The sequence below is a fragment of the Girardinichthys multiradiatus genome, chromosome 12, assembly GCF_021462225.1.
Source record: "Girardinichthys multiradiatus isolate DD_20200921_A chromosome 12, DD_fGirMul_XY1, whole genome shotgun sequence".
Lineage (NCBI taxonomy): Eukaryota > Metazoa > Chordata > Actinopteri > Cyprinodontiformes > Goodeidae > Girardinichthys > Girardinichthys multiradiatus.
Genome location: NC_061805.1, coordinates 45,432,734 through 45,457,859, shown reverse-complemented (window position 1 = coordinate 45,457,859; position 25,126 = coordinate 45,432,734). Strand labels below are relative to the sequence as shown.

Sequence of the window (25,126 nt, the reverse complement as noted above, 5' to 3'; positions counted from 1 at the left end):
TTCAGTGATTATTTCGACATGTCATCTCTGGATGTCCTCATATAGTCAGAACATGATGCATTCTTGGTTTATGTAGAGTTTAATGGTCAGAAGAAGGATGTCCACAGAACTGGTGGAGGTGTAGCTCTGAAAGCTGTGCAGTTGATCAGTAATGAGAGAGAAAATACCTCACAGGTTGGGGTAACAGCTCGAGAACATTGTGATGGAAAAGTGGTGTGAAAGGAGATGACTTTGGCACAAAAAACTCTGCAAAATGTCAAAAAGCTTCTGAATCAAACAAGAGAAAACTTCTAATTTTTCTGCCGTTTTTGTCTAATCTGTTACTAAAGTTACATTCTTATTAGTTTAGCCACCATGCTAGTTATCCATGTAAATTCCTAAATGCCACTCAAATCCACATGTCTGTACCTTATGGATAATTACTGTAAGCGAACTTCACCTGGGGCTGAATGCTAGCAGTTTCTGTGGGACTGCTGACTACAGGGCTCCTCTGTGTATGCAATAAGCAGCAGTTCCTAAATGATGGAAGTAATTTGTGAAAAGAAGTCAGGATATAAAAATGGATGCAAATGCAAGATCTAACCAAAAATCAAGCGCACTGCTACTTTTATTTACACTACATTACATGCTCTAAATTATAGACCTCCAAAACATTCCAGGAAATCAGAGTCGTCTGTCTAAGGATTTCACCATTGCCCTTTATGGACTGTAATTCCCGCAATTGAACTAAAGGGTAACATTTAGCACTATGACATACAGGGGTTGGACAATGAAACTGAAACACCTGGATTTAGACCACAATAATATATTAGTATGGTGTAGGGCCTCCTTTTGCGGCCAATACAGCGTCAATTCGTCTTGGGAATGACATATACAAGTCCTGCACAGTGGTCAGAGGGATTTTAAGCCATTCTTCTTGCAGGATAGTGGCCAGGTCACTACGTGATACTGGTGGAGGAAAACGTTTCCTGACTCGCTCCTCCAAAACACCCCAAAGTTGCTCAATAATATTTAGATCTGGTGACTGTGCAGGCCATGGGAGATGTTCAACTTCACTTTCATGTTCATCAAACCAATCTTTCACCAGTCTTGCTGTGTGTATTGGTGCATTGTCATCCTGATACACGGCACCGCCTTCAGGATACAATGTTTGAACCATTGGATGCACATGGTCCTCAAGAATGGTTTGGTAGTCCTTGGCAGTGACGCGCCCATCTAGCACAAGTATTGGGCCAAGGGAATGCCATGTTATGGTAGCCCAAACCATCTCTGATCTACCCCCATGCATCAGTCTGGGCATGCAACAGTCTGGGTGGTACGCTTCTTTGGGGCTTCTCCACACCGTAACTCTCCCGGATGTGGGGAAAACAGTAAAGGTGGACTCATCAGAGAACAATACATGTTTCACATTGTCCACAGCCGAAGATTTGCGCTCCTTGCACCATTGAAACCGACGTTTGGCATTGGCATGAGTGACCAAAGGTTTGGCTATAGCAGCCCGGCCGTGTATATTGACCCTGTGGAGCTCCCGACGGACAGTTCTGGTGGAAACAGGAGAGTTGAGGTGCACATTTAATTCTGCCGTGATTTGGGCAGCCGTGGTTTTGTGTTTTTTGGATACAATCCGGGTTAGCACCCAAACATCTCTTTCAGACAGCTTCTTCTTGTGTCCACAGTTAATCCTGTTGGATGTGGTTCGTCCTTCTTGGTGGTATGCTGACATTACCCTGGATATCGTGGCTCTTGATACATCACAAAGACTTGCTGTCTTGGTCACAGATGAGCCAGCAAGACGTGCACCAACAATTTGTCCTCTTTTGAACTCTAGTATGTCACCCATAATGTTGTGTGCATTTCAATATTTTGAGCAAAACTGTGCTCTTACCCTGCTAATTGAACCTTCACACTCTGCTCTTACTGGTGCAATGTGCAATCAATGAAGACTGGCTACCAGGCTGGTCCAATTTAGCCATGAACCCTCCCACACTAAAATGACAGGTGTTTCAGTTTCATTGTCCAACCCCTGTAAGTAGGTTGGGGTTTTGTTTTGTATATTTTGACCTTACCTTAATTTTTAGAAGCCCTAAAACAACATTTTTCTGAAAAAACATTTCAACATATTATTTTATTAGTGTTTTCAATGTCTAGATATTTGTAAAAAAAAAAAAAAGAAACTGTATTTCAAGACTTGATTTTACTCATAAATATTTCCATACACTTTTAGCACCATCTACACTGTCTAACGACAACACTGCTGATATTGTTTTTCTGCTTCAGTTAAACATTCACAATCTGGGTGCGGCACTGTCACCAGGGTGAAACCGCGACCCATTTTCGGAGGCTTCAGTCCTCAATGCAGTCGTTGCGGGTTCGACCCCCGGCCAGGGCGACCTTTGCTGCATGTCTTTCCACTCTCTCCACCCCTGTCCTGTCAGTTTACTGTTGGAAAAAAAACCCCCCAGAGACAAATAAAGGTTGCTAGGGCTGCAAAAAAACACTTGGCCCCGTTTCCAACAAAACCCTTCAGTTCATTTCTAGAAGCGACAAGCGTTTTAGAAGCATTTTAGAAATGATAAAAAAATGCTTTTATAAAAATCAGTTTTCTTTTCAACGGTCAGTTTTTCTGATTCATGGTTGGTGTATTTTATTTTATTAAACTAACTTTATTTTATAAATTAACTTTAAAGTCTTATAGAGTTAAACTTCATATATCAAAAATCCCTCCAAATATGCTCTCCCAAGCATCATGATCTGTAGCAAAAGTTCATCTTTGTCACTTTAAGGGTGCTATACCATGATGTAAGTGAAGATTGGCATATTATGAAGGGATCGATGCTCTTATTTTCTAATATTGAATTGTCCAATTTTGGGTATGTTCATATTTCTGTTATTCATGAAAAAACTAAGTTCACCATATGAAAATGTTTACTGTATATTTATAGGATGGTGTTCACAGTATACAGTTAGAAAGTAACTCTTCTAAAGGACACGCTGCTCAGCCCGTAAAGCCTGATTTAGGCAGCACCATGACGAAGGCTGTCCTGCTCCTCAGTGGTCGCTGTGGTTCCTCACACCAACACTCGCCCGGTGTAAATCTCCTGCTGCCTCTGCAGCTTGCAACCGGAGACCCAGAGCCACGGCTGTGCCAGGTGGCACCCCACTGACACTACACTGCTACACACACTCACACATGGCTTGTGTTTGGGGAAAATGTAGAGTGTGGCTGAACAGGCGTAGAATGTCTGCTCATATCTGTCTGTGTCTGTCAATTAACCTTTTACTGTGGGTATTAATTTCCTTTGGAAACAATTGCTCAGATGCCATTAATCCATGCAGACAGATTTATGAAAGTAAGAGTCGGAAAGCAATTATAAAACACTGAGAAAGTAAGGCTGTCAGAGAAAATCGTTAAAAATTCAAATGACTTGAATACATTTCTGATCACTATAAAGTAATGTGTTGCTCTCCTTTAGTATGCAAACACTTGGAAACACTGTAATTACACTAAATAAGTCAAATGGACAAAGTTGTGCCGCAGTTTTTGGAGTGCTGTCTGTGTAGTATTTAAAACCACAGCAAATGGTAGACACAGAGGGCTAAAGCCTCTGCAACTTAAGAGGCATCATTTTGTGTTTTTGCAGTTTTGATGAATTCAAACCTAACTCATTCATGTACAAAAGGAGCCGTCTGCCACACGACGTCAATTCACACCCACCTTGGGGGATGTTTTTTAATGAAATCGACGAGAGGGTGAATTAACCGGGAACCAACTTCAGCTGAAAATGAGAAGAGTGAAAGCAAAGCTGCTCTGTTTTATAATTTAAAACTTTCAGCCTCTGTCTGTCACGGAACAAGCTGGGTTTAGAAATGTCGGGAGCCTCTTGGCAAATCTCAGTGTTCTGATCTCTAGGGCAGTGGTTGCAATAGTTGTGGTCAACCCAAGCTAAATAACAAAAGTAATAATAGTTAAAAGACATGTAAGCTGTAAATATGACAACAAGTTAAAAATACAGTATTTACAAATGGATAAAAACTTGATTTAAATAAATTAATGTATTGGTTGTTAACCCTGTTTGTGTTGTCGTTAGACCTCTGTTAATTTGACTTACAACTAACTGCTATGCTCAACAGATTCATGTGGGTCAGAAGCCAAAAAGTTTGGAAATTACTGCTCCATGAAATTCATGTGGACACTGTGCTATTCATGAATATTACTAATATAAAATGTTAAAACATTTCTTAAACCGTTGACTTCTCAACTATTTTGTCTTTGAAAATATTAATAAAACCCTGTTTGGCTCTGTCACACACATAGTGTGACGTCTTTCCACCTCTTATAATAAATAATTGAGGACCACTCACATAATCAACCATTTAAAGCTTTACAAAAAACAGAGATTTGGCATCAACCATTAATGTCTGATCGGTGCATCTCCACTAACACACACAGCGTGTCATCATCTTTGCTCCTGTAGTAAATTATCAAAGCCTACTTACGTCAGGAAAGCTTAAGCAAAAAATTTTGAGTTCTGTTAATTATAGCTCTTAGAGAAATCGAAAACGGTCAAGGCTTTACGAACAAATGGGGTGGAAAATTGACCATAAATCTCTGATCTGTGCATCTCTACTAACTGGGAGTATACGTTTCTCCTCAGCTGCTTGACGAAAGGCTGCAGCTGCTTGCAGATTTCTGAGGTACAGCATAATCTTCCTGCTTTAAGATTTGTTGATCTGAGTCGACGGAGTGGTGCTGCACTCTTTACTAATGGATGAGCCATGTTCTCTCAAACAGCAGAGCTGCTGCATACAACTTCTACTCCAGTGCTAATTATAGCTCCATGACCTATCTGACATGGGCTGCTGCAGCCAGGTTTTATGGCATTCACGATGACTTACTGCTCCACTACAGAAGTGGGATTTGTTTGGGGTTGTTTTTGCTTCTCAGAAAGCAGAGGGTTTAATGCCCCGCCGAGGCTACTGTTTAGGACGGGCAGATGGAGATGGTAGCTGCGGGGAGGGCGGATAGGTCATGGCAAAGAAGGCACCCCAGGCACTTGGCAGCTGAGGGCCATGCGCCTGTACGCCTACATGCCTTTAGCACGGGACTCTCATCTGACTCTGCCTCTCCTTTACTCTGGCACACACATTCATGGTCATTCTAACAGTGAACTTTGTTTATTTACTGCAGTCATGATGATTCACCCTCTCAAAAGTCCCGATATCAAGCATCTGGGAGTGGATGACTAAATGTTATTTGTGGACTACCTAAACCCCCTCCCCTTCAACTTCAACCCTCCTTTACTTTACAGCCAATGGCAATTGGTTAATGTCAATCCAGCTCATGTCAACAGGAAATATAGGGCAGGTCTGCTGGGCAAGACTTCCAGCCAATCATAGCACTTTATTGGCAGTGATCTGTGGATGAGGGATGGCAGAGGTTCCTGTATGGCCTTGCATTATGGTAGAGTGGATCTGCTGGTCTCTGTGCATGTGTGTATGTATATACATGTAAATGTGCACGTGTGGTGTTTTTCTTTTCTGAGATTTACCTTCAGTGCAGAAGCAGCAGAGAGCTGACCTGATTTCAGTCCCTGTGCTTTTGTGCCAATGTCAGAGAAGTCGTGCGGAGGTATTTAAGTGAGGGCCTAATACATGTAAGCCTATTATGAAGTCAAATCACATTAGATGTAATTACAAACGTCAGTAAAGGTTGTTTGGTTTGTAATATAGCCACAAGTTGAGCAGATTTTCCTATGGGTTCGATTAAGCCTTCTCAGTGATTTTTCTTTTCTGACTCTAACGGTTCCCTTAAAGGTTATGTTCACCCCAAACTTCCAGGTTTTTTTCTGATTTGAGCTATTTTTGCCAGTTGAAATATGCAGTGCCTTGTGAAAGTTTTAATACTGCTTGAACTTTTTATGTTACAGCCATTATGTGATAATACTGGTTTTTCAAATAAAAATTCTACAAATGTGTCGTGCACATGTTTCCAGACCTAATGGACCAATATTAAGAATAATATATTTTATTGGTCAATCTTTTTTGCAGTTAGAGCTACACTTCTGTTTGAGTTATTAATAACAATTTAGGTTTTTTTTTCTACCAGCCTCGCACATTTACAGAATGATATTTTTAACCAATCCATTGTAGCTCTGGCTGTATGTTTAGAGTCAATGTTCTGCTAGAAGGTGAACCTCTGTTCCTGTCTCAGGTCTCTCACTGCCCCTAACAACTTTTCTTCAACGGTTGTCCTGCATTTAGCTCCTCAGATCTTCCTATCCACTCTGAATAGCTTTTCTGTACTGCTGAATAAAAGCAGCCCCACAGCATGATACCGCCTCCACCATGTTACTTGGGGGGGGAAGCTTCCTGCCACACATAGCATTTTGTATGTTGGTCAAAACTTTGAATGTTGGCCTGATCTCGACCAACGTCCTCCACAGGGTTGCTGTTACCCTTACATGTCTTCGCTTTCCTTCATTACTTTATTTTTAAGAAATGAGGAAAAAGTAACATTTATACTCCATATTTCCCACCTGCAGTGAGACATGCTGATGTTGTAAGTCGCATATTTTTGAACAGTGGTTATATCTGGCTCACTTTGTGGATGTCCTCTCATCTCCTGAGACTCCAGCCCTAACTGGCGATGATTAACCCAAATACATTCCTCTCCTCACTGCTTGTTCTCTTCTTCTTATATCAGTGAACTCTTATATCCGTACATTCCCCCCAGGTCTCTGAGGTCATGCGATAAAGTCCTACTGGCTGTACATCACACAAGGCTGAAAACTAAGGGTGATAGAGCTTTTGCAACAGTAGCTCCCCGACTCTGGAACTCTATCCCCTTGTGTATAAGGACTGCGGATTCGGTGGTGTCTTTTAAAAAACAGCTAAAAATTCATATTTTTAGGCTTGCGTTTGCTTAGTTTATTTTTGATTTTATCTTATCTTCTATTTTACATTTATGAATATATTATTCCAATTGTACTTTGTATTAGTGTTGTGATCTGTGTCTTGAGAGGTGCTATATAAATAAAATTTTACTTACTTACTTACTTACTTACTTACTTCTCCAGCACAATGACTCCTGCAGACTTCACTGCATGCTGTCCTTGAGTTATCTCACTCCGAGCTCTTGTTCCTGTTTGCCACATATCTCCTCTTGCTCGTTCTCTTTTTCTCCACTTCCTCTCTCATCCCACTTCAGCACTGGTCCTCACCATCCTGCCTTTTTTCTTTATCTCCCCGCTCATTTCTTCTTTACCCCGCTGCTTCAGAAGAACAGCGCTGGTGACTATAAGGAGTGTCAGTCAGACACTCCTTATAGTCAAAACAACAACCTAATGAAAGTTCTGATTTTGATTGAAACTTTGTATACAGTATTATAAAAGGAATAAATGTTTGTTTACCTTTTTATAACTTTCCATAAATATGTCACGTTTATTGTTCATCAAACTAGAAACATGCAAAAAATTTTGTAATATTTTGATATTAATATTTTGAACTGTTATTGAGCACTACTGGTTAAAGCTGGTTGAAAAAAAAGCTACTGCAGTTTCCTCGCTTACAAGAAAGACAGTTTCACCTGTTTGGAAATATTTCTTTCATGACAAGCACAGTCATACTACAGTAAGGTGCCAGCAGCTCCTCTTATTAAGCTAACATGGTTTAGAAACTATTTCTGACAAGGTATAAATGGGATGTCTTTAAAGCATCTGACTGCAGGCTGCCAACCGGAGCAGATAGCTCAACTTATTAACCAGCTAATATCAGTTAATTATACTTGTGTTACTCAAGACTATAGAATAAATACACAAACAGCATGCCGTAAACCCACTACGATCATTCTTGCATAAATTTGGTTTGGAGTGTTGTTTATAGTTGTTTATTCTAGTCAGTTTTTGTCATAGCAGTAATGTCTGTCCACTTTTGGGTGAGACTGGTCATTGCCTGTGACTGACCCATTATTCTCCTGTCTGCTTGTATTCGTGCTACTTTTGTACGGAGACAGTTTGGTACAAATACACATACAGTCAAATTTCTAATAGCTCGTCACAAGCAAGCATGTGGTGACAGTGGACAAGGACAACTGATTTTAACAGGCTCAGAATGAGCAGCTGTCTTCACCTACTGGCTGGGGGCAAACCTTTAACAGAGTGGGTTGATGGGCCATATGCCCGCTTTTCCATATAAACTCACAAGCTTTTCTTTCCTATCGACTGCCCATCTTCCAACTTTTCAAGCGCACCAACTAAACCACAAGGATGTTTCTCTTTCTTTCTGAATAAAATTGCTCGCTTGGTCCGATGGTCATTATGACAGAAGTTGCAAGACATATTTATTTTTTTACTCTGCCGCCCGGGAGCAAATGACCCACGGACTGGTCTATGTCCAGGTAGTTAGGGAACTGTGTTTTAGGGGACGTTACAACAAAAAACTCCCAACACCTTGTCCTCATTTAATAGTTTAAAATCCTTTGAAAATGTAATATTTTACAGGGTGGTAATCTCAGCAGAAAATGTTTATTAACTGGGTTTTAACTTTAATTCAAGTATACTGCATGAAAAATATCTCCTATAAACTAAATGATACATAATAAAAGGAACATGTCCAGTGTCTGTGTGAAACAAATAGGCCTTTAATAAACAGTTCACTATACACTGAGTTTCAGACCTTCGCCCTAATCCAGTTCATTGTTTTCACCAACCACACTTCTCCCAGTTTATTTCATGTAAGGCAGATAAATTGACAGTCATGGAGATGATCCATCATAAAGCTGAGAAAACTGGGGCAGGAGGTTCATCAGTCATTCATGAATGTTGTTTTGTGTGATCCAGTCAGCGTCATAAACGCCCTGGACCCATTTTCATCCTGATCACAAATAAAGTTGACGTTGATGTTCAGATTCTAGCTGTGTGTGTTCTGTGATAGTATACATCACCCAGTATTGCTGTGCTAAATGAAGGAAAGAACAAAAGAAGATGACGCACAGTTGTTCCCACACGTGAACTTTTTTCATTATTCTTTTTACAATAACGCAAAAAATATTTATAGAACTCATTGAAAGGTTTGTGTAGGATGTGTGACAGTTCATATTTTAGTTAATGAAAGCAATTTCAGGTTGTATATCACATCTAGCAGGCTAATTTCCACTCCAGTGTTTAGTCATGCCATCCTACAGAGTAAAAACAACAAACGCTCAGCCACGTCGACTGATGGCCTAACCATGATGAATGGAGTCACTCACTCTGGGCCATTTATGTACTTGTATTATCAGCAGATGCCACTGACAGAATGAAACCTGATCCTGTTGCTTATGACATGTTTTCCACCATTTGGCATTGAGGCACCATGTCAGGGAGTGTTCACCACAAGCGGACAGGATGAGGTCAGGCAGTGGAAGTTTGGACACAGCAAAGAACCGACGCTAGAATAACCTCAACTCTAGTTTAGGAAAAAACAGTTTGTATTACAGAGACAGATGAATGGAAAATAATACTCAGTCAGTTCCTCAAACCGAGAGCAAATGAGCCAAGTGAGAGGAAGAAAACATGCAGCATGCAACAGCAGCAGCAGCTATTAGCATTGTTTTAGTTTCAACAGAAAGATGGCACGCAGGCTTAATTGTTCTTGCATATTTTCCTCCTCCTCCCACCTTCTCTGTCCTTCAACGCTCCCTACTCCTTCCTCCAACCCACTCAGCTCGTCTTCTAAGACTGTAATCACTGGGCTTACACATCACTGTCACTCCTCTGTACCCATGGAAATGTGTCTGCTTGCGTTTTTCCGAACTATTTCTATCCCAGAATGTACTATGCTGTTTCCAGCGACAGTATGTATTTATTTTCTTGAATCGTTTGAGTGTTGGTTTTTACGGTAATCTACTTCTTCACGTGTTTTTTATTTGTCTGTGGGTGTGTTTGATATGTGAGTCTGTCTGAGCGAATTTCTGACCAGTCTGGACAAAAAGTCATCCGATCATTGATCATTGATCAAATGCTTAAAGTAAAGACAAGCAAAGAGGGGCAAACAGCACCTGATTTCATCACAAAGATGGTGAAGCATTCCAAGGTATGACAAGCAAAGCAGCCCAGACAACAACAAAAGAACTTGGGTACCACAATCAAGCCCGATCGAGGTTGCAGCGCACCCTTTGTGCGGCATCAGTGACTGATTGGTGTCAGAGCATTGTCAAATGGATCTGATCTTCACTCAGAAAATGTGCGAAAATATACACTATGCAGAGCTTCTAATTTCAGCCTTACTGTTGAAAGCTCTGGGTCAGTTCACCCCTTTGCCAGTAAGTGTCTTAGCCACAACTGCTTTCAGTTTATACCAGTAAACAAGGTCAAACCTTAACTGATGCTTCACAGCGATTACAGATTCCTCAAGACACAATTTATGGTTCAGTAGACCTGCATTTAGTTTCAACTGCATTTAAACATTTCCTTTGTTTAGAATCTAAAGTACAGACATGGGGTAAATATCTACTGAACATATTTGTGACATGACCACTTATATTGTGCAAAATAAAGTGTTGAGAAAACCTTTTAGGATACAGTGAAAATATTCATACAACACTTATCTCTTGCTGTAGTTCACCTTGATGGTTGTTACTTAAGTGTCTATTTCTGCATCAAATACTGTAAAATGTAGAACTTCTACCACATCTAACCCTGATGTGGACATCAAGCTGCATAAGGTCCTGCTCATGATGAAATCATGTAGTTGCAGTTAGATTTGAAACCAACTCTGCATAGTTCCTCGTTCCTCATCTTTTTTCCTGCGTTGCTTTGCAGATCACCAGAAGCTGGAGCGAGAGGCTCGGATATGTCGCCTTTTGAAACACCCCAACATCGGTGAGGAGGTCTTTCTGTTTCGCTCCTTTTAACACCAACACAGCGAAATATGAAATCAGTTTAAGCAACATACTGTCTGTTTTCTTTTCTTTTTTTTTTTACATAAAATCTAATTCATGCTGATAATTTTGTTTCCCCCCTTATTCACATGGTTTACTCAAAACAGGCATAATAATATTGAATTTTATATTCTAAATGAAACATAATACCGTAATACATTTTCCTTTTGCTTAAATGTATAATTTTAATTGCAGAACCTCCTACTGTATTGTAAAAATATAATGTAACACTCTATTATTATGACTCCCTGTGGTTTTGTTCCTTCACACACACTCCCTGCTGTTTTTTACTCTTCTTTAAACTTGCACTTAAAATGCAGCAGCGATGCTTTATTCAGAGGCAGTTTGTAAGAACATTGAATCATCTTTCTGTGGAATTTATTGTACAGCACAATATTATGACGGTGACGGCACTAAATCCCTCAATCTCTTCGTCTTTCTCTTCCAGTTCGTCTTCACGACAGTATATCAGAGGAGGGCTTCCACTACCTCCTTTTTGATTTGTAAGTCATCCTTTCTCTCTCCTTTTTTTCAGCACACACACACACACTCCTCATCTTCCTCTTTTTCTTCTTCCTCCTCTTCCCTTGATTCCTGCACCCTCTGTGCCTATACCATTGCATAACTCTCTCCTATATTTACCCCATCCCTGTCACCACCACCACCCACACTCTCTGCATCCATCTCTCAGCAATTGCCTGTAGTTTCCATGGCAACGGCCTGGGAATGGGGTAGTGGAGGGGAGTTTTAGGGGTAAAGAGGGTGAGCCAAAAAGAAACAAATGGTGATGGATCCTTGTTTTGAATGTCTTCACTGTTCTTATTTCTGTTCTTCTTTCCGTTCGCGGTGAAGTAATTACAGTTGGAGCATCTAAGATTGAATAAATGAGTGTGTTTGCGTGTGTTTTTGTCAATTCAGGGTGACCGGAGGTGAACTGTTTGAGGATATTGTAGCCAGAGAGTATTACAGCGAGGCGGACGCCAGGTAGGAGCACAGCCTTCAACTTTCTCTGTGTGAGACGGGGCCATCCTCGTCTTAAAACTGTTCCTCGTCTTTTGTTGTGTTTTCTTGTCTGTAGTTATCTTTGTACTTCTTTATTCCTCTCGAGTTCCTCTCCTTTTCCTTTAGTTTCTGCTTTTTGTAGTTTTGTCTCACCTCCTGTTTTCAGCTTCATAAATCCTGTCTCTGTTATTTCTTCTTTGTTAGTTTCTCTTGCTTATTTTTGTCTCGTCAAATAGTCATTTGCTTTTCTCTTTTTCCTCTTTCTAACTTTAGCAGCTGCAGTGCCTCGCAAAAGTATTTGTACCCAATGCCCGAGATTTCACATTTTGCCAGGTTACAACCAAAAACGTCAATGTATTTTATTGGGACTTAACTGTATAGGCCGACACATACTAGTGCATAACTTGAAGTGTAAGGATATGAATATTCAGTTTTCAAACTGTTTTACAAACAGAAACAGTGTGGCGTCTATTTGTATTCAGACCCCCTGAATCGATACCTTGTAGAGCCACTTTTTGATGCAATTACAGCTGCAAGTCTTTTTGCGGTGTCTCTACCAGCTTTGCTAACCTAGACACCTAGGGTTTTGTCCACGGTTCTTTGCAAAATAGCTAAGCTTAGTCAGGTTGGATGTGGAGCGTCTTGCAATGGATTCTAAATTAAGTCTGCACTTTGACTAGGCCATTCTAACACATAAAACGTTTCATTGTAGCTCTGTCTGTATGTTTAGGGAGAACATTCACTCACCTCTTAGAGGTGTTTAGCTCCATTTATCTTCTCATCAACTAAGTCTTCTCTGTCCCTGCTTAAGAAGGTCATCCTGATACCATGATGCTGCCATTACGGTGTTTCACTATGGGGAAGGTGTTTTCAGAATGATCTACAGTGTGATCCAAAAACTGTTTACTAATTAGACACAGGCAATTGGTTGCATTGGATTTTATTTAGGGGCTTCTGGGTAAACCAATACACGTTACCCTTTCAGGTTTGTGTTTGTAAAATATTTGGAAAACCAAGGATCATTTTCTCCTCTTTCCAGTCATGCTCTATGACATGTTGGTCTATCGTATAACATCTTAATAAAATACATTGAAGTTTGTTGTTGTAACACAACAAAAAAGGAAAAAACGTTCCATGGGGATGAATACTTTTGCCAGTCACAGCTATGCTTTGTCTTTGCTCTTTTTCTTTTTACCAGTCTTCTCCTTTCCTTGCTTTCTCCCCTGCATTATTTGCCCTCACCTGTCACACTGACACGAAAGTCACATTTAAGACCAATCTTAAGTTTGACCAATCACAGGTTTTAATATAAAGAAAATGGATTGGTGTGTTGGTGATGAATATTGACTCTATTATTAAGCTAATTGCAGCACTTTATTTCTAATATGTAGACTATAAAAATGACACATTTATGATTTCCACCCAGAGTATCCTGCAGGGATTTGGATTTTCTTTTTAGCTAAAACAGTAATTAAATGCTTTGAAAGCTAGGAACACCAGGACTTTCACCATTTAGTTACTAAAAATACGGTAATTAAAACCACCGTATATCTGTCTTTTGTTGTTGAAACTATAATCAACAGATTCTTATTGGTCTCCTTCATCGTTCCTCTCCTTTTCCTTCTCCTCAGACAGTGGAAAAGATAAAAACAATGTCAATGAATCTAAAGTGTGAACAACGGTGACAGTTTCACTTACTTTCTTTATTTGGTTTTGTTCTTTTTCACCCTTTTACCACCAACTGTGTTGTTTTATATCTAACGCCCACCGCCCCCTGCTGACTCATCGTCGCACACAGTTCACTTCAACCATCGGCGGAAGAGGAAATGGAGTAGTGGGGGGGTGGACAGACAATAGGCTGAGAGAAGAATGAGAGAGATACTTGAAACTGACAGTTGTGAGTGTGGGTGTCAGTCCATTCACCAACATTAAAAGCCAAACGGAGTGGCCTGTATTTTTTTTCGCTACAATCTCTACAGTATGTTACAGTAAATGATCGCTTCCAGCTCCAGTGTCCACTTTAAAGCTGCGTCAACTGTAGCCTGTGTTTATTCTAAAAGCAATCCCTTTCTAAAAACTGGTGGCTTTCCTGAACTAAAGAGTAGGACTTCTGGTTTTGTTCCATTTTTACCTGGAGTAAAAAGGGTTTTTAACCGCTAACTGACCTAAATTACTGGTACGTTTTAGTATTGGTGGCACATTTCATGAGTTTTGTACTGAAATCCAGCATTACAATTCATGCATTAGAATTTTCAACCTGTTTTAAAATAACTGGATTGATGGGGAAAAAAACAATAAATTTTGAGTCAGTTTAAATATCACTGAACAAGTATGAATAATTTTATTTATAACATGCAGCCATAATAATAAAAAAGGCCCTCATTTATTTTAACCCCTGAAGGTCATGCGAATTCTCCAAATGTTCCAGATCTTTTGGGAAAATCCCTTTAAAACTCAGTTTACAATGTTTTCTAGAATAAGTGTGTAAATGCAAGTTGTGGCGTTCGGATTTGTGTCTAAAAAATATTTAAGTGCTTCAGTAAGATTAGTTAGTAACACTAACTTAATTTATTGTCTGATATCCATAGATGTTTAAACAGAACTGTAATTTTCCTGATCATCTCGCTAAGAGGAGGAACAAAAGCCAAAGCTCAGCTTGATTTTTAGCTGTTAGCACAACAAGCATCAACAATCAAATCAAGGCAGATGCGACCTGTTTTGTTTGACTGGTGTACCGGATTAGCGCCTTGGATCGATTTCATCTAATAATTGTAGCTTCAAGAGTTAAGAGTTATTTTCTCATTCAGCAGTTGGCTATAGTTGTATTGGATGAGAGGTACTGATGTGTTTCCAGCAGCACCAACAGGTGGCTGAGAAGCCCATAAATAACTCACAGCTAAAAGGTCAAATCCAGCAGTGTTCAGTAATTTGTTCCCTTTATTGAAAACAAACCCATTTTATACCGGAGAAAATAATACAACACAATTAAGCCTAAAATGTCAAATGTCAGGATTGTTTTACATCTTCTGCAGTTTTTGAAGACCTTAAATAAGGGTTTGCCATTTCAAACGTTTCATCTGAAGTGGCCGTCACTTATGAAAAACGGACTAGACACAGGTGCAGATCCTATAAATAAATCAGGATTTACATACCACGTCACTATTTCTTTGTGGTATTGCCCACAGAATTTGCAACATGGATGAACATAAAAATAATTACTTTAACGTTATAACAGAGAATTAATGAGTCCAAAAAACAGATAAGAAAATTTAACAGTTCTTCTCACAGTAGCAAAGTTTCTGCAAATGTTTAATGTCTTGTCATGTTAGTATGATACTTCCAAAATATACTGTAAGTATTTATCTGTCGAATGCTTCATTAAATCTTGTCTTCTAAACAGTTCTCCGACCTTTATTAGTCCATCTGGCTGTAGAGCATTAAAAATATGACTGTCCAGTACAATAGTGTGCAGAACTTGCTAAAATGATGCCATACACACTAAATTGTGTACAGCAGAGTTTCTCTAGCTAATTTAAGGTAGATCCACCTCCCAATGCCACTGTCCATTATGGTTTATCTTTGAATTTGTGCATACCTGACCCACCTGTTGTAGAGATGATTGTGGATTTTAGGAGAAGCAGGAATATGTCAAACATTATATAGAAGTAAATATTAGGTACAGAGAAGACTGTGCTTCTCTAAGAAACTTCAGTGTTTGCAGCAAGATGTTGCACATCTTCTAATAGTGCTGTGTAGATTGAGGTCTTACTTGTGGTGATCTGTTGGTGTAACAGCATCATAGCTAGTGACTTAAACAAGCTGTTAAAAGAAGACTGGCTGATGAAAAGGATCTGCCATTAAATGAAGAAGATAAAGGACGACCCTGATCATTGCCCTCACAAGACCTCTGAGGCTTCTTCATATCTACTGCAACACAAAGCGCTATAGGAGAGCCTTCCAGCCCACAACCATCACCAGGTATAATGACTCTGTGAAGAAACTTGGATACTAGGAGTTATTTTACCATTTAAATTTCCTTTTGCACTTTGAATTTATTTTGTGTTGAAAACCCTAGAATGGATTGGACCTGCACTGTTAACCGTGTAAAATGCGGTACTAGATTTTGGCATAACCTCTTAAGGACGTCCACTGGAGACCGAATCAGCTTAATAGCCTCCCTTCATGCTATAAAAATCAGTTGGATCCCAAACAACTGTTTCTCCTATGAGAGGCAAGTAGACAGAGCCAGGTCTGCCAATAAGATTCAATGATTGCCATTGCTGTTTGAAATATGAAATTTTAACCAATCATATTACAAACCAGTTAGTGTAATCACTTCTTAAAATGTCTTTTTGTTTCTCGTCTTTCTAATTTTCAAAGGAAACCAGTGAAGAATTATCAATCAAATGTGGTCCACAGTAAACCCACTACTTGAAATCTTGCACAGGATTTCTACACTAGTATATATAGTATATTTTTACACTAGTCCAATATTTCTTGGATACAACTTGCTGCACAGCCATTACAAACTATTCAGCAGGTTAAATACTACCTAGAGGCATTTTGATGTACATCTAGATGGTTACCAATTATTTATATGTTGGAACTATATATTTAGGCATTTCCAACAGCTGGCAGCAACATTCTTCTGTTTGCGTATAAAATCAATTTTAACTATTATTATTCTTGTCCAAAAAAGGGAAAAGAGAGAATGTTTTTAGCTTGGCATTCCTAACTCACTGTAGGATTTATGGTCCAGTTTTAAGCAATCCCAACATTACAAACCAACACCTAAATGGGATAGTGATAGTTTTCCTTCTTAAACAATCCTAGATCTTTTCCTCCTTGATCTGAATGTCACTCACTGTCATTCAGGCCAGTATCAAACACACACACATACACACACACACACACACACTGCCACCCTAGCTCCCTTGGAGACTAGCAAGAAGTGTGACTTTAATTAGCCATGATAATTATTCTCGCTCACACTCAGACCCAAAACTGTGCAGAATCACACCTTGTCACCCCCAGTCAAAATCTATCAGAAATCCTTTTAAGAACGCTTGATTAGATCGGGGCCATAATGAGTAAATCTGTGAGTAAATTACACCCAAGTGCAAATCAAGTAATCTTTCCTAAGTAGGGGCCATAAAGGCTCAACAGAAAATCTAAGACACACCAATGCTGGTTCATTAAGTTGTTTTACCCTAGATATAGCTTTACCTACACATATATTGAGCAATGGACAGTACACTTTGCGGGGCTCTTATTTATAGTTGAGCAGTAGGTGTGGGATAATAGGACATTTTGAAAGGATTAGTCCCATTTACAAAAATACTTTTAAGATGGTCTTAGTCACTTTCTAGAAGTAAAGGTGTGGTTTCTGAAAAGGGGTTGAACTCAGCCTGTAGCTGTTGCACCTTTAGTAGTTGACATTTTAAAGGTTAGCCGGCTTCACAGTTTGAGGAAACACCAATGACCAATTGGGTGTGCAACCAACCAGCCATGAGACTGTGAGTGGGAGATTTCTGACATATTTTATACATGGCACTCCACATTAGTCTTACTAAGTTCTACATATGTTCTCTTCTGTGGTTCTAAGATTCTGGCTTTATTTCTAAATGCTCACCTCTTTGTATGACATCATGGAAAAGTTGATTGGTAACGTATGAATGCCCAGAGGCAACCTAAAGAATGGCTTTCTCTAAAGTCCTATTAAAAAACTGTGAACCAGCAAAACCATAAAAAGTGTAACGTAGTTAATTGTTGTTAAAAAAAAGATGCTAATTTTTTAATGGAAGAGCACAAGGCAATAGAGGAGCACATGCAGCATGTAGTAGTACTTCTATCAATGTGACCTTTTTGTGCTCTTTATTCACCAGTAGACATGCTAAATCTCAAGGATTGTTGCAAACTGCATAATTGCCTAAGTAATATTTTGGCTTATATGACTTAGGCAGTTATGCTATGAGGCTAACTAGTTTTAAAACAGTGTTACCTTTAAAAATGATGATATATTTTCCCTCCTCTGCTAGGCAAGTGAAAACTGTTTGTGTTTAAAGATGCTAAGTTTAGTCTTTCACTAAATGAGTACAAAGGTTTTGCAGAATTCCCTTATATTTCATCCATCATACACAGCTGACTGGCAGCTGGCAGCAACAAGTGGAAGGTGTGTTGTTTTACGTTCTGTTCAGAGAAAACTCCACACTGTCCTTTAGATTCAGAGTTTAAAGTTTAAACATGACCGAATGTTAAAGAGCTGCATTTGTTTTATTTTTTTAAGATGGTGACTATTTAAAACAGTGATATCAAATCAGTCAGATTCATTTCAACAAAATGCCCATTTCTTTTCAGCAGGATTTTACTGTCATGCCACATAACTTATTTTACATGTTGTTTTTATGGATGCTCTTCCAAAAACCACTTTACCTTCCTGCATAGAACTGTTGTTGCATATTTTTAGCCAGTGTGACCAAGAATGCACTTTTTACATGCTTTCCCTACAGAGTGTCGATGGACAGGCAGGTTCTTTAAAATGACATGTTTTTAGACAGTAGGACATTAGAGGGTTGCACAAGAAGGTAAACAAAAGAGAGGCATGGAAGTGCTCTTCAATTTCTAAATGCCATGTTCAGTGGGATGCTGTCAGGTTGTGCCACATACCCACGCATTGTTTAATTCAGTAAGGTTTTCAATCACTTCTTGTCAAAATCAATTAGAAATTCCACCAAATGCCAGGAAATCCTAACAGTCTATGGCTCGTCTTAGATGTGAAGTTGTATGTTGATCAGTATCTATTTTAAAAGTTAAATATAACCTAAATTCATCATTTATATTCTTATTTATTGTTGAGACGTTATTGGTAGATGTTGAAGAATCAATAGGAATAAATTAAGCATTTTGGAGATAAACAGAAATTCTTCCAGGCAGCAGTTTCTTCTGGTCGTTTGTAGCGATTGACTACATTCAGTCAAATGCATACCCAGTAAATATTATTAAGGCTTATTGCTAACAGATGGAATATGGCCCACATTAATGTCAGAGCAGAAAATTAAGTTACAGAACCCTAAATGTGACCTTGCCCAGCTCTTAAAGTGTCTGAAGTGCCGTGAGGCTGGGTCAGGGTAGAAGCAAGATATCTGTATAACTGTCACGTTATTTAATAAAGGGCCGATAAATACATCAACATGCCTCCTTTTGTCATTGTTTACTTGCAATTCATACATACAGGTGTTAGACAATGAAACTGAAACACCTGTCATTTTAGTGTGGGAGGTTTCATGGCTAAATTGGACCAGCCTGGTGGCCAGTCTTTATTGATTGCACAATGCACCAGTAAGAGCAGAGTGTGAAGGTTCAATTAGCAGGGTAAGAGCACAGTTTTGCTCAAAATATTGAAATGCACACAACATTATGGGTGACATACCAGAGTTCAAAAGAGGACAAATTGTTGGTGCACGTCTTGCTGGCGCATCTGTGACCAAGACAGCAAGTCTTTGTGATGTATCAAGAGCCACGGTATCCAGGGTAATGTCAGCATACCACCAAGAAGGACGAACCACATCCAACAGGATTAACTGTGGACGCAAGAGGAAGCTGTCTGAAAGGGATGTTCGGGTGCTAACCCGGATTGTATCCAAAAAACATAAAACCAGGGCTGCCCAAATCACGGCAGAATTAAATGTGCACCTCAACTCTCCTGTTTCCACCAGAACTGTCCGTCGGGAGCTCCACAGGGTCAATATACACGGCCGGGCTGCTATAGCCAAACCTTTGGTCACTCATGCCAATGCCAAACATCGATTTCAATGGTGCAAGGAGCGCAAATCTTGGGCTGTGGACAATGTGAAACATGTATTGTTCTCTGATGAGTCCACCTTTACTGTTTTCCCCACATCCAGGAGAGTTACGGTGTGGAGAAGCCCCAAAGAAGCGTACCACCCAGACTGTTGCATGCCCAGAGTGAAGCATGGGGGTGGATCAGAGATGGTTTGGGCTGCCATATCATGGCATTCCCTTGGCCCAATACTTGTGCTAGATGGGCACATCACTGCCAAGGACTACTGAACCATTCTTGAGGACCATGTGCATCCAATGGTTCAAACATTGTATCCTGAAGGCGTTGCCGTATATCAGGATGACAATGCACCAATACACACAGCAAGACTGGTGAAAGATTGGTTTGATGAACATGAAAGTGAAGTTGAACATCTCCCATGGCCTGCACAGTCACCAGATCTAAATATTATTGAGCCACTTTGGGGTGTTTTGGAGGAGCGAGTCAGGAAACGTTTTCCTCCACCAGTATCACGTAGTGACCTGGCCACTATCCTGCAAGAAGAATGGTTTAAAATCCCTCTGACCACTATGCAGGACTTGTATATGTCATTCCCAAGACAAATTGATGCTGTATTGGCCGCAAAAGGAGGCCCTACACCATACTAATAAATTATTGTGGTCTAAAACTAGGCGTTTCAGTTTCATTGTCCAACCCCTGTATATTAGTTATACTTCAATTCCCTCACCGAGCACCTGATAGCTATTTTAAAACATCATTAACTGGCTTTTTACTTTTGAAGAGTTCATTTACGTTAAACTTGGAAATAATTTCAAATAACTAACAATTACTGGGGGGACTGCAGTCCTTAAAAAGCCTGGAATTCGCCTCTAGTGTTTTCCAGGACTAGATAAGTTTGGAGAAGTTTGAAAACAACAAAATGGAGAATGGAGAAATATTTGCATTTTTAGCATTTCCAGGCTTTATTCTCTGTATTCCATTTCCTAAAAGAAATGCATTGAAGTGATTTCATTCCAGAATGCAGCCAGGTATTATTCAACACCAGATCATTTCGTGGTGGAGGAATGATAGTATGATTCAAGAGCACCAACCAGCAACTGCTGTGAGTTAGTTTATCTGTTTGTCTGTTGAATTTAATACCGAAACAAGAAAACCCTGAGCTTTAACATGGAAATGAAGTCTGAAGGTGGACAGAGATCACTCAGCTGGTAGAGCGGGTCATAACAAGGTTCTGCCCTGGGATTTCTATACTAGTGTCGAAGAAGTCAGGGTTTGTTTTGTTTTCTATTTGGGTTCTTTTCATTGTATTTTAACATAAGTGGATAAATGGATAAAAAGCTTGGTTACTGTAAAAAATAAAAAAAACCAGTAATCATTTTTATTTTAACATTAAGAAAGGTCAAATTAATCTGGAAAATATGTCTGAAAATATGTTATTGTGATATAAAAGATTTGTAGGAGCACTGGATTACTTATTCAGATTTGAAACTCAGCCCAAATGAGAAAAATCCAGTTTGCTCCCTGCGAGCTGCAGTACAAATTACAAAATAAGAATTTGCTCAACAATTTTTGAGTTTTTATCGAACTGCAATGGTTAAAAACGTTATTGTATTGTTTGAGTTGTTACCTCATTATCTTACGGTTTGAATAAAACAAAAATGATGAAACTGTTTTTCCTAAGAGTGCTTCATGGACTCTTCATACACTTTGTTGCTAAATAATAAAAATTTTTTTTTAATTAGAATTGGAATTACTTTCCATGTTTTTAGATTTTCTTTCATGGTAACGTGCTTTCAAAGTACAACGGAGTATTAGGACCAGACTAAGAGATTTTTCTGATGGAAATTACAAGAATAAAGATCTAACATTATGAGAATAAATTTGTTCTACTGAGAAAAAAGCTTCGATAGAGTTATCCAGATCTGACATAACCAGTTCAACCAAACAACAGCCTCAACCTGAGCCCAGCAGCTGATGTCAGTCGTACCGTACAGTCATTATGTAAGCTAATGTATTATTCTTGCAATACGACTTTATTCTCGGAATGTAAAAAGAAAATTCTCTTAGTCTGTCCCTTTTACTTATTAATGCTTATGAGTTTTTCCATAATTTGTCACGTTATTAACACAAAGGTCAATATATTTTCTTGGCATATTTTGGGACAGACCAGCTAAGAGTAGTACATAACTGTGAATTGAGAGGAAAACAATAAACAAATATATTTTTTTTTACAAATAGAAATCTCAAACATTAGGCATGCAGTTGTATACTCCTGTACTCTGATCCCCGTAAATAAAATCCATCCAATTGACTTCAGAAGTCACTTAATAAATAATTAAAAGTCCCATTTGGTTGGATACTTTAATCATAAAATAAACATTGGTGTTCTGTTAAGTCAGTCATTTTCTACCGCTTATTCCATAGTGAGTCACGGGGGAGCTGGTGCCTATCTCCAGCAGTCTATGGGCGAGAGGCAGGGTACACCCTGGACAGATCGCCAGTCCATCGCAGGGCAACACACAAACAACCATGCACACACTCATTCATACACCTACGGTCAATTTAGAGTGAAAAAATAAACCAATTAACCTAACAAAGCATGTCTTTGGACTGTGGGAGGAAGCCGGAGTACCCGGTGAGAACCCACGCATGCACGGGGAGAACATGCAAACTCCATGCAGAAAGACCCCAGGCCGGGAATCGAACCCAGGACCTTCTTGCGGCAAGGCAACAGTGCTACCAACTGCGCCACCGTGCAGCCCCGGTGTTCTGTTAAGGCCTCAGATATTTAAAAAAAATAAACCAGACAATGATTTATAATAAAAACACATTTCCTAACAGTCTTGTTCATCAGAGTCTTAATCCCTGAGTTGCAGGTTATGCGACAAATTAAAGTACAAGTTGATAATTTAATACCTAAATACACGATGACTCTCAAAATTAGGGAAGTCTTAGACATGTATTGGTGCCGGACGCTGTATTTAAGAACAGCGTCCCATTATGTGTGCTTTTGTGTGTAGTTCAGATGAACGGGGCATGTGCATCTATCTCTCTGATTCTCTCTCTCAGTCCTCCCACTCTAGACACAGTGTGGGTGTGGATCCTGCAGGTTGCCCGTCTCCCTGTGCCTGCTATTAGTCACATATTCTGTACATTACTCTCTCTCTCACAATGATTTTGCTGCACTCACAAATATTTTAAACACACATGTACACATACAACATTAGGAGGACATTTCATGTTTGTTTTTGCAGAGTACGCACACAGCAATGTTTCCCTTTAGGCATAGAAAAATAACCACCTGTCCTCTATGATTCAGTGTCAGCCTATACACGACCGTTTCATTTCTTTTTAGTATCTCTTACTTTTCTATGCAAATGGTGATTTTCTTCTCTTTCACAAGCTGTCATCTGTATTCGGTACTTTTTCTGTGCCAGTGTTGTTGTGATTTTTGTCTGGCAGGTTACTCTGCTGTGGCTACTCTTGTCTCATCGGGTTTAAAAAAAGCAAAACGAAACATTTCTGTCTCCTCCACCTACACTTACTCGCCTACCCTTCCCATTGCTCTCTGTCTGCATCACATCCTTTTCTTTTCCTCTGCCTCTTACATGATTTCCTCTGACATCCACTGTCACTCCTCTAATCTGACCTGCCCCTTTTCTCCTCCGTTTTGTGGGCTTATTTGCCCTGTCTGTCACACTATTCTTCTGGCATCCTTGTTCTTTTCCATACCACTCCTGTCCCTCTCTGTGCATCCCTGTGGCTCATCTGTCCTCCTCCCCCACTGCCCCCTCTCTCTGTTTTGTCTTCACAGTCACTGTATCCATCAGATTCTAGAAAGTGTCCATCACATTCACCAACATGACATAGTGCACAGGGACCTGAAGGTTAGTATGTGTTGAGGAGCATTTGCATCCCTTACCCTTAAACCACCCCTCCCAGCCACCACCTTTGCTTGCTTCCTTTCCTCCACCCCCTTTCCTCCTTCCTTACCCCCTCCCTACTCCACCTCGTCCGTTTGTGTCAATCCTGTACGTCTCAGTTCTGATGTGCGCCTGTCCGACTTGTATCTTGTTGTGGATGTTTTCTTTTGGCTTAATTAATGTTATGAATTTCATTTTATTTTTTTCTAATTGGAAGAATTTGGCCTGCCTCACCCACGTTTCCAGTTCCATCTGCCCTCCTGGTTGCTCTCCTAACAACCATCCCACAAGTGGTCCCATAGCCAAAGCTCCTGTTGCACTGACTGGAAGCCCACATATTAGCAAATGGGATTGAGCATGTTCACACACGGTTACCTGCACAGGGCACATCCCTGATAAATGTCCAATATTTACAAAATTCTGTGAAAACAGATGTAGTATATATGCTACACAATACATCGCAACATAACTTCACGCAATATACATATTGCAGAGAAGTGCCTAGACTGCAATAAATGTTAGCTAATTATTTAAGTACCATACAATTAGGCCCTCTACGTCTGCAATATGCTCAATGACACTTGTTTTTTGCACAATAACGTCGGCTAGAGGCAACTTTTAAAATAAAACTTTATTGAGAAGGAAATAGTTTTTTCAGTAACGGAATGGACGACTCATTATATGGGATTTGTGTTTGCTATGAACTAGGGCTGAAACAATCAGATTAATCGTGATTAATCGATTATTGAAATAATCGTCAACTAATTTAGTAATCAAATAATTAACAACTTGAGTATACAGACTCTAAAACATGCCATTTGCTGAAAGAACAACCAACTCAGACCAGAAATTAGGCCCCAATTGTACAAAAAATATATACATTTTACATTTAAGATGAAAAACCATCTTTGCCTATAAAAATCCAGAAGTCCTCAAGTGGAATAGCTTTAGCTTCACCTGGTTCAAATTCTGTACAAAATGTCCTATTAAACAGCTTTTGCTTTCTGATTATTGATTGATTAATTGACAAAATAATCAATTGATTAATCAATTACCAAAATAATTGTTAGGTGCAGCCCTACTCTCAACCAAGTAGAAACACTTTTGAGTGTTTATTTTGTCATATCTTTATCATGATAATATGACAAAAATATGATGACTATTAAATCAGAATAGCAACAATTATTGCAGTTGATCTATAGATCTGAGCAAAAAAACAAAAGACCCCTCTAAATTTACTAGCAGTGCTTTACTGAGCAAAATATTATCTCTTTTTATATTTCTGCTCTTTATAGAGTCATACTGGGAATATATCAAACTGATATCAGCTGGTTATTAGTGGGGCTATCAGCCTGTAGTTGGCAGCTAAACGGATGTCAGTCTTAGCTTGTCAGCTTTAGTTTTAGTTACTTTAATAAGAATGATGTGTGGTTCACATTTAGTTTCTATGCCATGAGTACTTCCTTACTTTTCGCTGCTGCA

At 39.4% G+C, this 25,126-nt stretch overlaps 1 protein-coding gene across 50 annotated transcripts in view; it reads left to right on the top strand.

Annotated features, from left to right (window-relative positions):
• camk2b1 (calcium/calmodulin-dependent protein kinase (CaM kinase) II beta 1) overlaps nucleotides 1-25,126 on the top strand; it is a 111,098-nt gene that overhangs the window by 5,361 nt on the left and 80,611 nt on the right. For 37 of the 50 annotated variants that reach the window (XR_007040526.1, XR_007040528.1, XM_047380623.1 and 34 more), the window contains exons 3-5: nucleotides 10,800-10,859; nucleotides 11,367-11,421; nucleotides 11,837-11,902. Coding sequence is in view for 48 of the 50 variants with exons in the window: in XM_047380623.1 (XP_047236579.1) it covers nucleotides 10,800-10,859; nucleotides 11,367-11,421; nucleotides 11,837-11,902 (181 nt within the window). In the remaining 2 variants the exon portion in view is untranslated. Of the gene's footprint in view, nucleotides 1-10,799; nucleotides 10,860-11,366; nucleotides 11,422-11,836; nucleotides 11,903-23,535; nucleotides 23,609-25,126 lie in introns of all 50 variants that reach the window. The other 13 variants (XM_047380639.1, XM_047380627.1, XM_047380632.1 and 10 more) reach the window with 1 other exon arrangement.